At 43.4% G+C, this 14029-nt stretch overlaps 1 protein-coding gene across 1 annotated transcript in view; it reads right to left on the bottom strand.

Moving 5' to 3' along the window:
* The window catches only part of TBC1D31 (TBC1 domain family member 31), a 38876-nt gene extending 25847 nt beyond the window's left edge, over window positions 1–13029 (bottom strand). The window contains exons 1-7 of the mRNA XM_060681853.2: window positions 12751–13029; window positions 11678–11824; window positions 10765–10880; window positions 9559–9737; window positions 7313–7464; window positions 4177–4336; window positions 704–904 (exon numbers count right to left, since the gene is read on the bottom strand). Of these exons, the coding sequence (XP_060537836.2) occupies window positions 704–904; window positions 4177–4336; window positions 7313–7464; window positions 9559–9737; window positions 10765–10880; window positions 11678–11824; window positions 12751–12827 (1032 nt within the window). The 5' untranslated portion in view covers window positions 12828–13029. The remainder of the gene's footprint in view (window positions 1–703; window positions 905–4176; window positions 4337–7312; window positions 7465–9558; window positions 9738–10764; window positions 10881–11677; window positions 11825–12750) is intronic.
* Window positions 13030–14029: the final 1000 nt, after the last annotated feature.

Below are 14029 nucleotides of genomic sequence, written 5' to 3'. Positions count from 1 at the left end.
CCATGTGCCAGCTAAATATAAGCCAACAGTGTGTGGTGGCAGCCAAAAAAGCCAATGCAATCCTAAACTGCATTAACAGAGGGATACAATCAAGATCAGGTGAGGTACTAATACCACTCTATAAAGCCCTAGTAAGACCACACCTAGAATACTGCATCCAGTTTTGGTCACTACACTATAAAAAAGAGGTTGAGACTCTAGAAAGAGAGCAGAGAAGAACAATGATGATGATTAGGGGACTGGAGACTAAAACATACAATGAACGGTTGCAAGAACTGGGCATGGCTAATCTAGTAAAGAGAAGGACCAGGGGAGACATGATAGCAGTGTCCCAATATTTGAGGGGCTACCACAGAGAGGAAGCTATTTTCCAAGGTACCTGAAGGCCAGACAAGGAATAATGGATGGAAACTGATCAAGGAGAGATTCAACCTAGAAATAAGGAGAAATTTTCTGACAGTGAGAACAATCAACCAATGGAACAGAAGTTGCCTTCGGAAGTTGTGGGAGCTTCGTCACTGGAGGCTTTCAAGAAGAGATTGGACTGTCATTTGTCAGAAATGGCATAGGGTCTCCTGCTTGGGCGGGGGTGGGGTGGACTAGATGACCTACAAGGTCCCTTCCAACTCTGTTAATCTGTATCTGCCCAGATCAATCACCTAAAGGAAGGAAGGGGTGTTTGGGGGTTTCCTCCAAGTCTAACCTTGTTGACCTCTTGGGTCAGAGCCTGGACGCTGTAAATGCTAAGGCTGCCGTTCTCCATCACAGCTGCAATGTACCTTCCAGAGGGGCTCACGGCAGCCATGCTGATGCCCTCTTCATGACTGCCAAGGTCAAACAGTAGCTTGCATGTATTGATGTTGATCAGTCGCATGATATTATCTTGGCTCAGCACTCCAAGGACCTAGAGGGAATGAGGGGGAAAAAGGGGAGGGGGGATTTAAAAGACAATTCGTTTGCATGTTTTAGTACACATGGTCCTCGATTTACAACAGTTCATTTAGTGACGGTTCAGAGTTACAACGGCAGTGGAAAAAAAGAGGCTCATGTCCGTTTTTCACACTTACAACCGTTGCGGCGTCCCCATGGTCACACGATCAAAATTCAGAGGCTTGGCAACTGCTTCATATTTACGACCGTGGCTGTGTCCCAAGGTCATGTGATCCCCTTTTGCGACCAGCAATGGGGAAGCCAGATTCAGTTAACAACTGAGTTACTAATTTAAGAAATGCGATGATTCACTTAACAACCGTGGCAAGAAAAGTTTGCTGCAAAATGCAGCAAACTCACTTAACAAATGTTTCCCGGAGCAACATCAATTTTGGGCTCAATTGTGGTCGTAACTTGAGGACTATCTGTAATCTATTTTTTTGTTGTTGTTGAAAACCCTATGATTTACTGCAATCTGAGATCTTTAGAAATGCAGTTGGTCCTCAATGGACGACCGCAACTGAGCCCACAATTTCCATTGCCAAATGAGGCAGTTGTTAAGTGAGTTTTGCCTCATTTTATGACCTTTTTGGGTCACAATGGTTAAATGAATCGCTACAGTCGTTAAGTGAATCTGGCTTCTCCCGTTGACGTTGCTTCTTGGAAGCTGGCTGTCAGGGATCCAAGTAATACATCCATAATAAACAGAGCTCCGAGGCAAGTAGGGTCCTCAAAGAATTGATTTATTGGACATTTCATATTGGGATAAGCTGGTGAAAACCGACTCTGAATATTTCTGTGGTTTTCACCTAATTAAAAGTAAGTTTCCCCCTTTTGCCAGTCAGTCAGTCACATGATCAAACCAAGGTCCTGTCCGGTTGCCAGGCGACATCGCTCCTCCTCACCCGGACTACCTGTGGGAATGTCCTTGGTTCCCAGGAGAAAGCATTTTCTTTTGGCTACGAAACCCCTCTATCTCTATTCCCCCCTCCCTACCCCTCAGCTCCAGTGTGGCAACACTGAAGCCTCAAAATGGCCTCGGTCAGGTCAGCTTCAGGGTTGACACTAGCTGGGAAGGTTGCAAATGGTGATCACGTGACCACGGGGATGCCGCAACCGTCATTAAGTGTGAAAACCAGTCATGAGGAGCCTTGGTAGCACAGTGGACTAATGCACTGTTATTAACTGTTATTAACATCTGCTGCTTGCAATTACTGCAAGTTCAAATCCTACCAGGCTCAAGGTTGACTCAGCCTTCCATCCTTTCAAAGGTAGGTGAAATGAGGACCCAGATTGTGGGGGCAATAAGCTGACTTTGTATAAATATACAAAAGTATGAAGGCTATTGCTTAACGCATTGTAAGCCGCCCTGAGTCTCCGAAGAAGGGCGGCATATAAATTAAAGCAAAAAAAAAAAAAAGTCTATTTTTTCACTGCTGTTGTAACTTCGGTCACTAAATAAACGGTTGCGAGTCAAGGTCTACCTATCATGCGACATGCATCTGATGAAAAAGAATACCTTTCGAGGTTTTTGGCTGCAGCTTTCAACAGACTTAGGCTGATTCATACAACATACAGACTTGCAACGGGGGAAGTCAAATAAACTTAGGCCCGAATCAATCCTCAACAAAATATTTTTTTTTTTAAATAATGAAATAATTATTTCAATACTATTAAGTATTATTTATTCATTGTATATGGAGGGAATCTTGGAAGAAGTCCACGTGGCACCCGCATACTTGTCCTTCTCCCTAAGCAATTCATATATTTTAAAATGTTGAAAGAAAGATATGGGGCACCAACCTGTTACCCACCAAACCAAAAAGGTAAATATTCCCTTGATTTTATTTATTTATTTTATTTTATTTATTTGATTTGTATACCGCCCTACTCCCGAAGGACTCAGGGCGGTGAACAGCCAACAATAAAATACATAAATACACAAAATTTAAAAACCCGATAAAATCAAATTAAACTTTTTGGCCCAGACAAATTAAAATACCCCAATAATTTAAAAACAGATTAAAATTTACATATTTTAAAAAGGGAAGAGATCAGGCCAAGCCCGCTTGATGGAATAAAAAGGTCTTCACAGCACGGCTACTCCATCAAGTAGAAACTCTCCTGAACAGTCAAAAGCCACATTCAAAAGAACCGTATTGTCTTGGAATGATCAAGACGAAATCATACAATTCGGTGTAACTCTTTTGACAATCGCCTCTCCTAGCAAAGGAGGTTCCAGTCCCAATTGTGATCCTAGATAATTATGAGACTACCTGCATAATAGCAATAGCACTTAAGACTTACCTATTTTTCAGACTATAAGACGCACTCCCTCCCGCCCCAAAAAATGTGGGTGGAAATGTCTGTGCGTCTTATAGACCAAGTAACGGGACCGTTTTTGGCCTGCAAAGTGCTTCTGGGGGCCGGGGAGGGAGAAAACAGGATGCGCGGATCAGGGGTGGGTTCTACTTAGCTTTACTACCGGTTTGCAACGGAAGCATTCGCACGCGCTTCTGTGCAGATCACCAAATGTGATGTCAGGGCCGGTGGGCAGAGCCTCCTGTTTTTACTACCGGTTCTCAAGAACCGGGAGCAACCCACCACTGGTGCGGAGACCAAAAACTATTTTTCTTTTCTTGTTTTCCTCTTCGAAATCTAGGTGCATTTTATAGTCCAAAAATATACGGTATATACTGCTTCACACTGCTTTGCAGCCCTCTCTAAGCGGTTTACAGAATCAGCCTATTGCCCCCAACAATATGGGACCTCATGCTAAATCTTAAACCTGGATCAGAAAGGGAGCTGGAGTAAGGTGGAATTTATTTATTTATTTTATTAGATTTCTATACCGCCCTACTCCCGAAGGACTCAGGGCGGTGCACAGCCAAACAATAAAAAACACATACATACAAAATTTAAAAATAGAATAAAATCAAATTAAATAATTTTGGCCCCAACAAATTTAAAACCCCAAACTTCTAAAACCAATTTAAAATTGAATATATAAAATACTAAAAGATATTTAAAATTTTAAGAATCTTTTATAAAAGAGGGGGAAAATTAGGCCAGGCCGGCCTGGTGAAATAGTAAGGTCTTTAAGGTGCGGCGGAAGGTGCGCAGATCCGGGATCCTCCGTAACTCTGGGGGGAGCTCGTTCCAGATAATAAAGTATTGTATAGAATAATACCCATTCAATGGCTATCTGATTTTGATCAATAGTCTGCTTCAGCTTCTGTCACTCACCTGATTAGAGCCCCCATCAAAACTATCAGAAAGAAACTCCAGGTGGCGAATGGCTCGCACTTTGGTTGGCATCTGGATAATTCGTAGCAGCTGCTTAGACTCCAAGCACCATAGGTGAAGGTGATTTGATTTGCCTCCCGCTGCCAGGACGCGGCCATCTCTAAAAACCCATACAAGACAACGGGCATTAATCTACTCGTCTTCATGGCAGCTTATGTCTCAAGCTCAGTTTACTCTCACAGCACTCAAGTATATTGCAAAGGACTGCTCAGTCTGGATAAGGAATCAGATCTCTGGTTTCAAGATAGTATAAATCAAGTGATTCCTTATCTGGATTTAACAATCTCTGTGTTGTGTCCCGCCAGTGGCCAGCGGAGCTGGCAGCAGAGTCGGACAGTGAGGAGGTTGGGGAGGAACTTGGCCCGGTCCTGGGGGCTGGTGAAAGGCTCGGACGAGGGCTCTGCATCAGAGGCAGAGAGGAGGCCAAGGCCATCTGTGCTGCCTCCGAGTCTCCGGAGCCTCCAGAGTCTGATATCAGTGAGGCAGAAGAACAGTGGGAGCCTGTTCCCAGTGTGCGCATGCGCAGAGCTGCCAGAAGACAAGAACAATTAAGAAAACGGGGTCGACTTGGGAGTAAGGCTTGGAGATGATTGGCCCCTCCCATAAGACATAAAAAAGGAGCGAACGGGATGTGAGCTTTTCCAGGAACCAATTAGTTCATCTGGTTGGTTCAAGCTTTGAAAAGTTCTGCTTGACCATGCCAAGTTTGGCCTTGCCCTGCGTTTGGCAATTAGTTCTCTGCCAGCATTCCAAGGGAGATAAGATGGGTGTTTATAAACATTTCCCTGAAAGACTGTTTGGGAAGCCTTACGGACTGTGAGTGACAATGATTCACAGCCGTGTAAATAAAAGAGGTTTTTCCGGGACTAAGATTGTGCTTAGGTCAGAACACTCTGGTTGGGACACTCCAAGGAACACCATGGCAATAAAATCATCATCACTCACCACGATTAATTGAAAATTCTGCAAACAGGCTTATGTACGTGGACACTACTTTCCATTGAGCTTGGGGAGATTTATTCCAAGGTGCAATGGGTTTAAACTTCAGTAGGCAACCTGCTACTCTTTGTCAGGCACTTCGAATGATCACTTTTGCTTTCTTGGAGGGTCACTCAGATCTGGAAAAACTGTAGTCTAAAGCAGGGGTCCCCAACTCCCGGGCCGTGGACCAACACCGGGTTGCGGCATGCCAGAAACCGGGCCGTGCAAACAAGGGAAGCCCCATCCAAGGAATGCAGGCAGCATGCAAAACCACACCCCCTCCAGTCCATGGAACAATGTCTCTCCACACAACTGGTTCCTGGTGCCCAAAAGGTTGGGGGCCGATGGTCTCTAAAGTAGCATCCCCCAACTTTTTGAGCACCAGGGACCAGTTCCGTGGAGAGATGTTAGGAACCAGAGGGGGCATGGTTCGTGTGCTGCCTGCATCCTGCGGATAGGACTTTGCTGGCTTGCGTGGACCAGTTTCTGGCATGCCGCAGTCCAGTGCCTGTCCACGGACCGGGGCTTGGAGACTCCTGGTTTAAAGTATCTAGAAAGCTTCTAAACTAACTTTTAGCATAGAGGCAACTGGGCATTGGCTGTAGCTCACTCACAGCCACAAAGTTTGCATACCAAAATGCCAGGATCTATACTCTGTTATCTCCAGGAAGGGATGAAAATCTGTGCCTGAATCCCCCAAAGCTACCAGCTACCAGCTGATGAATAGAGAGAACTCAGGCAGAGGGAGCACTATGTCTTACAACCCATGACTTATGTTTTCAGAGGCTGTTGAAAGTTATAAATAGAGCTGGGAAGTCATGACCTCAAACCATCTAAGTGCCCTTGAGGTCCTTTTTCTGATTCCTGATGCCCTCTAAGATCACATTGCACAAATCATTATGTGCAACCTTTCCCTTCCTCTTCCTTTTAGCACAAATAGTAATGCAACGTGGTGTACAGTAATAATTTAGTGCATCTACAGGTAGTCCTCGACTTACAACCGTTTGTTTAGTGACCATTCAAAGTTAAAACGACACTGAAAAAAGTGATGTATGACGGTTTTCACACTTACAACCAACAGCAGCATTCCCCAGGATTAAAATATGGACACAATATGGGAACTGGTATGTATTTATGAAGGTTGCAATATCCCAGGGTCACATGATCCATTTTTTCGACATTCGGATAAGCAAAGTCCATGGGGAAACCGAATTCACATAACAACGGTGTTACTTATTTAACAACTGCAGCGATTCCCTTTAACAAACGTGGCAAGAAAAGCCGTAAAACGGGACAAAGCTCACTTAACAAATGCCTGACTTAGCAACATAAATTGTGGGCTCAATTGTGGTCGTACGTTGAGGGCTACCTGTATTTTACAGCTCCTTTCAGTTATCATTTCAGCATTTTAATTGCATTGCATTGTTCCTCTGCGGGACTAAGACGTGCATTTAGTAATCTGCATGACAGTTCCTAAGGTGCATTTTCAGGAGGCAACTGGACTTTCTTGTTTTTTCTTTTGAAGACATTTCGCTTCTCATCCAAGAAGCTTCTTCAGCTTTGACTGGATGGTGGAGAATGGAAGGATTTATATTCCTTGCAGACAGTTGGTCATTTGCATCGTTTTAGAGGGTCGTTGAAGCACTTGGAGGTTTATCAGTGTCCTCAGGGTTTGGGATGAACACCCTTTGAATGGTGTGGGAATAAGGAATGGATTTCCAGAGGAAAAAATTGTAGTCTACAAGAACCAGAAGCACTAGTCAGGTGGCCCTGAGGACACAGATAAACCTCCAAGTGCTTCAACGACCCTCTAAAAGGATGCAAATGACCAGCTTATCTGCAAGGAATATAAATCCTTCCATTCTCCACGGTCCTGTCAGAGCTGAAGAAGCTTCCTGGATGAGAAGCGAAACGTCTTCAAAACAAAAAACAAGGAAGTCCAGTTGCCACCTGAAAAAGCACCTTTGGGACAACCATGACCTCCTGGATGACTGAGAATCTCTACAGAATCTGCATCACAGCCTGGACTTCAGCTAAAACTAAATCCAGAGAGGATGAGGTAGGAGATTTGCAGGCTTATAAAGACGATGCCTACCGGGTAATGGCGAAGACCTTGTAGTGCAACGAAGACCCTTCGATGGGCGATGGTAGCTGGTACTTGCAATGAAGAGTATCAAAGTCCCACGCAAAGACCGAGTTATCTTTGAAGCAGCTGAGAATGGTGTTACTTAGAGGAAGAAAGAATACCTGAAGGCACAGGGAAAACAAGCACACGGAAGAGATGTTTGAAAAGGAGAAGCTTTTTCTCTTCAGAGCGAGCACAGGAAGTCCTCGACTTATGACCACAATCGAGCCCAAAATTTCTGTTGTTCAGTGAAACTTTTGTTTTGCCCTATTTTCTTGCCACAGTTGTTAAGTGAATCACTGTGGTTGATAAGTTAGGAACCTAGTTTCTAAGTGAGTCTTCCCCATTGGCTTTGCTTGTCAGAAGGTCGCAAAAGGGGATTACATGATCCTGGGACAGAGCAAAGGTCATAAATATGAACCAGTTGCCTGGCGTCTGAATTTTGATCACATGACCAAGGGGATGCTGTGAAGGTCGTTAACTATGAAACACGGTTGTCAGTCACATTTTTCAGTGCCGTTGTAACTTTGAACAGTCATAAACAAACTGTTATAAATTGAGGACTACCTGTATTATGAGCTGTGGTGGCGCAGTGGTTAGAATGCAGCATTGCAGGCTAACTTTGCTGACTTGCCAAGAGCCTTGGTAGTACAGTGGTCTAAGGCACCCTGTTATTAAGCTGGTTATTAAGACCAGCTGCCTGCAATTACTGCAGGGTTCGAATCTCACCAGGCTCAAGGTTGACTCAGCCTTCCATCCTTTCAAAGGTAGGTGAAATGAGGACCCAGATTGTGGGGACAATAAGCTGACTGTATAAATATACAAAAGTATGAAGGCTATTGCTTAACGCATTGTAAGTCGCCCTGAGTCTCCGGAGAAGGGCGGCATATAAATCAAATTAAAAAAAAAAAAAAATTGCCAGCTGTTTGGCAGTTCGAATCTCAGCGGCTCAAGGTTGACTCTGGAACTAAGGAGAACTTCCCTGACAGTAAGATACAATTAATCAATGGAACAGCTTGCCTCCACGAGTTGTGGATGCTCCAACGCTGCAGGTTTTTTATAAGAGATTGGACAGCCATTTGTATGAAATGGTATAGGGTTTCCTGCCTAAGCAGGGGGTTGGACTAGAAGACCTCCAAGGTCCCTTCCAACTGTTATTCTGTTAAATCTGTTCCATCCTCCCAAGTTAATTGGAGCTTCGGAAAGCATTGATTAGGGCTGTGTTTATTGGCTTTGAGAACGCCTTGCGAATGTGGCAGGGCTCTCTGATGGGATCAGAAATAGGTCTCATGTTGAGGGTGACAAAGACTCCCCTCTTAGCTTCACAGACCAAATCAGGTGGCACCGATTTGCTGAGTTGATAGAGAAGACAGCATTTTTTTCTTCTCTATTTTGATCTCCATTCCATTGCAAATGCATTGCAATTATTTTTAATAGTGAAACCTCCCCCTCCCCCAGATGATTGTGATTGGTTCCTAGACTGGTCCCCTCACCTTTTGCTGGGGTCTAATGCAGGGGTGAAATGCTACTGGTTCGGGCCAGTTCGCCCGAACCGGTAGTAAAAAATGCTACAAAAAGTAAAAAAAAAAAAAAGTTCTGATGATCACGCGGCACAGCTTATTGCCGGAAGTTTTTTAAAAAACTTTTTGTCTGCTGTGCGACAATCAGCTGTGGTGCACGATTTATATTCGCTAGAAAGCAAGAAATCTAGCGAATCTAAGTCGCGCGGCACAGCTGTTCCCCCCCCCCCGCTGTTCTAGTTACCTTTGCAGACTCAGAAAAGCCTTCTTAGTGCCTGCGGTGCACATGCGTGTTAAGCATATGCGCACGAAGCAAATCAGTAGCAGAGTTCAAAGCATTTCACCCCTGGTCTAATGCCCCTAATATTCAGAGACTAATCAGGAAGCAGAAATCCACTCTGGGCCCAAATCATCAGTGTCAAATCAGTTCATTAGCAACAGCCAAACAAAGACAATTTATAACAGGAGAGCAACTGCCAGACAAATGCATGATAACGATTAAGAAATGGGGCCTTCAACATCTAACGGTGAGATCCAGGGGTCAAAGTGGATGTAAACCAAGGAGAAAGTTTCCTTCCATAAAGTTGGCTTTACTGTGATTCCCCACTGGGAGCTGACAAAAAATGGAAAACGGCCAAAGGTTTCAAGAGACCAGATGATTAATCTGGCAATGGAGGGACTATCTCCAAAATTCACCTTCTGGATCCCCACAGAATGGCGGACGTTCAGTTTCCTTTTGCGCTGGAACGTGTCCAGATCCCAAAGCTGGGCTGTATCTGTAGAACACGTGATGGCGTATCTGCCAGAGCCGTGAACTGAGATGGAGGAAACCGAAGAGTCATGTCCTCTCATCCAGCTAACAAGTTCTTTGGTTGCTGTAGAAGTAAGATTGGGAAAGGTCAAAATTAACCCAGAAAGAACCAGGAGACTTTAAAAGATTTCAAACTCGAAAGAAATGTGACTTCAGAGGAGATTGTGCCAACCTCTCTAGAAATGGCCCAGTGCTGATTTGACCATTGCAGAAGTCTTCTAAGCCTGGAATAGAACAGTTGGAACTAGAAATAGGGAAACGTGTTCTGTTCCTTCTTTGGACTTCAGCCTTGTGTTCTGCACAAACCTAAGTGGTTTTGCTCAAACTTAGGGAGATCATTTCTACCAGTAGGTTTTGTACCAATTTAGATGAATGAGTTTCGTAAGGTCAAAATAACCGCTTCAAATTTGAAATATTCTGCACGCCATTATATTATATATTATACTGTATTATATACTATATTATATATGGTATATATTATATACTATAGCAGTGTAATATAATGCAGTATTTTTTCAAACTTGGCATAAATTGTGTGGATTTCAAGTCCCAGAATTCCAACTGGGAAATTCTGGGGGTTTGTTCCAGTGGTGAAATCTAAAATTTGTTACAACCGGTTCTGTGGGTGTGGCTTGGTGGTGGGTGATGTGACTGGGTGGGCGTGGCCAATTTTTTTTTTTTTTACTTTTAAAACCATTTTTTCTACAACCTCTTCAGTGAAGAGGTTGTAAAAAAATGCTTTCAAAAGGCTCTGACAATCCCAGCTGAGTTGCCTGATCGGCAGAAAATTTTAAAAAACCCTGACGATCAGGCAACTCAGCTTGGATCATCAGAGCCATTTAAAAGAAAAAAAGCCTCTGATGATCGCACGGCTCAGCTGGGCATGGGGGGTGGGGCAGGAATTTTTGCTACCGGTTCTCCGAACCACCCGCCTCCATCGCTACCAGATCGGGCGATCCGGTCCGAACCGGAAGCATTTCAACCCTGGTTTGTTCACTATGAAATTATGAAATCTATCAGGAATTATGGGAGATGTTGCTCCCAGCACCCTTGAGAAGCTGTCTACTATGGACTGGAAATTTTTAAATTACCTGTGTCAAAGCATTTGATGGAATAATCAGCCAAAGCCACAAGGAATTCTGTTTTCCTGCGAAGAGTGAAAGCCAGAGCAGTGCAAGCTTGTCCTGTTCGTTGAACCAGGTTGAACCTATTGAGACAAGCCAAAATTATTCAGGCAGACCATAAAATGTCATTTACAGCAGCTGTCAAGTCAAGCAATATGTGAATGTTTCACAGACTCCTTACACACTAACAGATAACCATGCTAACGCTAAAAGAGAGTAATTTAACCAAAGGACTCAGCATATTCTAAAACACGCCAGATCTTGTTTACTTGTATTTATGTATATGTCTCTGTATATGTGTGTGCATATGTATATGCATGTTTATATCTATCTCTATCAATGTATCTATACTGTATATCTTTCTTTTTATCTATAAGTTGTTAAACAGTCTGACGGCCTTGAAATGGGGAAAGTAAAATACATTTAGGCCATAATCAATCCTCACCAAATATTATTTTATTAATAGCAATAGCACTTAGACTTATATACCGCTTCATAGTGCTTTACAGCCCGCTCTAAACTGTTTACAGAGTCAGCATATGGCCCCCAGCAAACTGGATCTTCATTTTACCGACCTCGGAAGGATGGAAGGCTGAGTCAACCTTGAGCCTGGTGAGATTCGATCTGCCAAATTGCTGGCAGCTGGTGATCAGCAGAAGTAGTCTGCAGTACTGCACTCTAACCACTGCGCCACTGAGGCTCTTCAGTAATGAAATACTGTATTATTCCAATATTATTAATACATTTTTATTTATTGTGTACATGGAGAGAATCTTGGAAAAAGCCCACATGGCACTAGCATACTTGTACTTCTACCTAAGCAATTCATACATTTTAAGCACGCATAAACTAAATGATGAAAGAAACATGGAGTACCAACCTGTTGCCCACCAAATCAAAAACATAAATATTCCCCTGATGATCTCCAGCAAGTAGATACTCTCCTGAACAGTCAAAAGCCACATTCAAAAAACGTATTGTCTTGGAATGATACCCTGTGGTAGTATGAATAATATTTACTATGATTCTGGAAAGAAAGCACAATGAAGTTAATATAAGGAGAACTGTAGGAGAAAAGGAATTATGTCAGAATAGGGAGAAAGTCTGCTATAAAGTAAAAGGGAAAAAAAAACCCGAGAGGGAGAGAATGGCTGGCCTTGCATATTTTTGGCAGTTATCTTACACACTGCTTACTTCCCTGACTGGGATGAGATAAATCCATGTTATGCGGATAAAACCCTCAACCAAAAAAAGAGGAGCCCATCCCTGTGACAGAGTTTCAATGAGGCACATCCCTATCAAATAAATCCACTCCAAATGATACATCTTATTTTTTATGGGTGTTATAACAGATTCTCTTGGGACAGAATGCATACCTATCTACCTACCTCTCCCCCACTTTTTGCAAAGGGATATGGACTTTTAATCTGGAGTGGTTCCTTATCAATTCTAGATGAGAAACTCTACTTAGCACAGTAAGTATATTTTAAGGCAGTTGCACCATGCCCATCCTCTCTGTGCATTCAGCAATTTTCCAAGATTCTCACTTTTTTAAGGCAGTTGCCCCATGCCCATCGTCTCTGTGCATCCAGCAATTTTCCAAGATTCTATTTTGATCAGCATAAAAGCAAGGGGGCATTGATTGACCCTTTTTCATTGTATCACCTGTGCACCACCCACCCACCCACCCCTCCCCATCCGCCCTCCAAAAAGTGCTCTCTCTTTTCCCCTTGTTTGGGGGTGGGTAGGTGGGGGGGCTGATGGCAGTTGGAATCCAGCTCTTTTAGGTGGGCCGTGGGCTAATGGAACGCCTGCGAGCAGAAGGCGATGAAAAAGCGTCGCTCTTGCTTGGAAACAGATAGACTATCCCTGAAGATGGAAGCTCCACGGTTGAACAGCTGCAAAAAGAAAAAAAAAATGCAACCAAGTGATGCTGCGTCTACGGAAAGTTACCCCTGCTGTGTTGCCGGGGAGGGTCTGCGGTGCCAGATTTTGCCTTGTTCCCTGTTGCCCAGATCCGAGCTCTGCATCCCGGCGGGAAAGGAAACAGCGACGCCGCCTCACTCAGCCGCCGGACTGAATCCACCCCAACGGCCGCTTCTCCTGCCAGACCGCTCTGACTTAGGAAGATACCAACGCATCATCCTATTGGGGGGGGATAGGAAAGGAACGCCTCCCCTTAGGCGTGGGCTGAGGAAGGCAGAGGCAGGAGACTTTCCCCTTCTTGTGTGTGGAGCATTCCAAGCAAAGCCTGCTGGGAATTGTAGTTTGCTTGGAGGCCGTAGGATGGTCCAAGCGCCTCTCAATCCAGAAAGTAGTGGTGCAGCAGAGGGAAAGGAGGAAGCAAACCAAGTTCTCTAAATCGACCTGTTGAATTTGCAATTGTTGAAGTCAAGAGACTCTTTTCAGGATGTCTTGAAAATAAATGAACAGCTGAGGTCCCCAGAACAGGTATACACCTTATCATTCTTCCATCTGTTCCAACATGCATTCAGAACTGCATGTAATTATTTTAAAATATTTCTTTGAACTGTCCTTGGGAAATGATGCACACAGGAGAGGAACGTTTATCTACTAAATAAAAGGTATCAATGGCTAGATAACAGAAAAAGTTAGAAAGGAGGAGATATAAATGGAGGAAATGGTATAGAGGAGAGTTGTTAAAGATGAGGATATCAAATGTTAAATATTAATGTTATATTATTATGTTGCTGTATTATTAATATGATGGTGATGACCTATTACAACAAAGATGTACAAATAGACTATTTAAATATAATTGTACCCAGAATACACAGTTTGATGAAAATTGAATGCTATATAAATAAAACAAATAAAACATGAAAAAATAAATAAATAAAAGGTAACTCCTAACCGTATGCACAGAGCAGCAAAAGATACAGTGGAGTTTCTCAAACTTGTCAACTTTTAAGATTTCCCCAAATCAGCGTGCTGGTTGAGGAATTCTGGGAGCTGAAGTCCACACATCTTAAAACTGCTTTTCTTAGTTCCCCAATAATGCTTTTTATAGCATGGTATACCAGGCTAACCCACTTCCCCCCCCCATTTCCTAAAAAAAAATGATGCCTTAAATCAGCAGTGTCTTTGTTTTTGCTCCCCCATCAGACAGCTGGCTTTGCTGCGAAAACTGAAATCTTTGGCAGCTTTTTCCCAGCTTTGATACATAAGCATCCTGGAATCACCCTGCAAGGCTTTTCAGTCAGTTTGCATC

Source organism: Pantherophis guttatus, chromosome 3 (assembly GCF_059756535.1).
Source record: "Pantherophis guttatus breed Tessera chromosome 3, ASM5975653v1, whole genome shotgun sequence".
NCBI lineage: Eukaryota > Metazoa > Chordata > Lepidosauria > Squamata > Colubridae > Pantherophis > Pantherophis guttatus.
The sequence above is the reverse complement of the archived record's forward strand: the minus strand, read 5'-3'. Positions and strand labels throughout refer to the sequence as shown.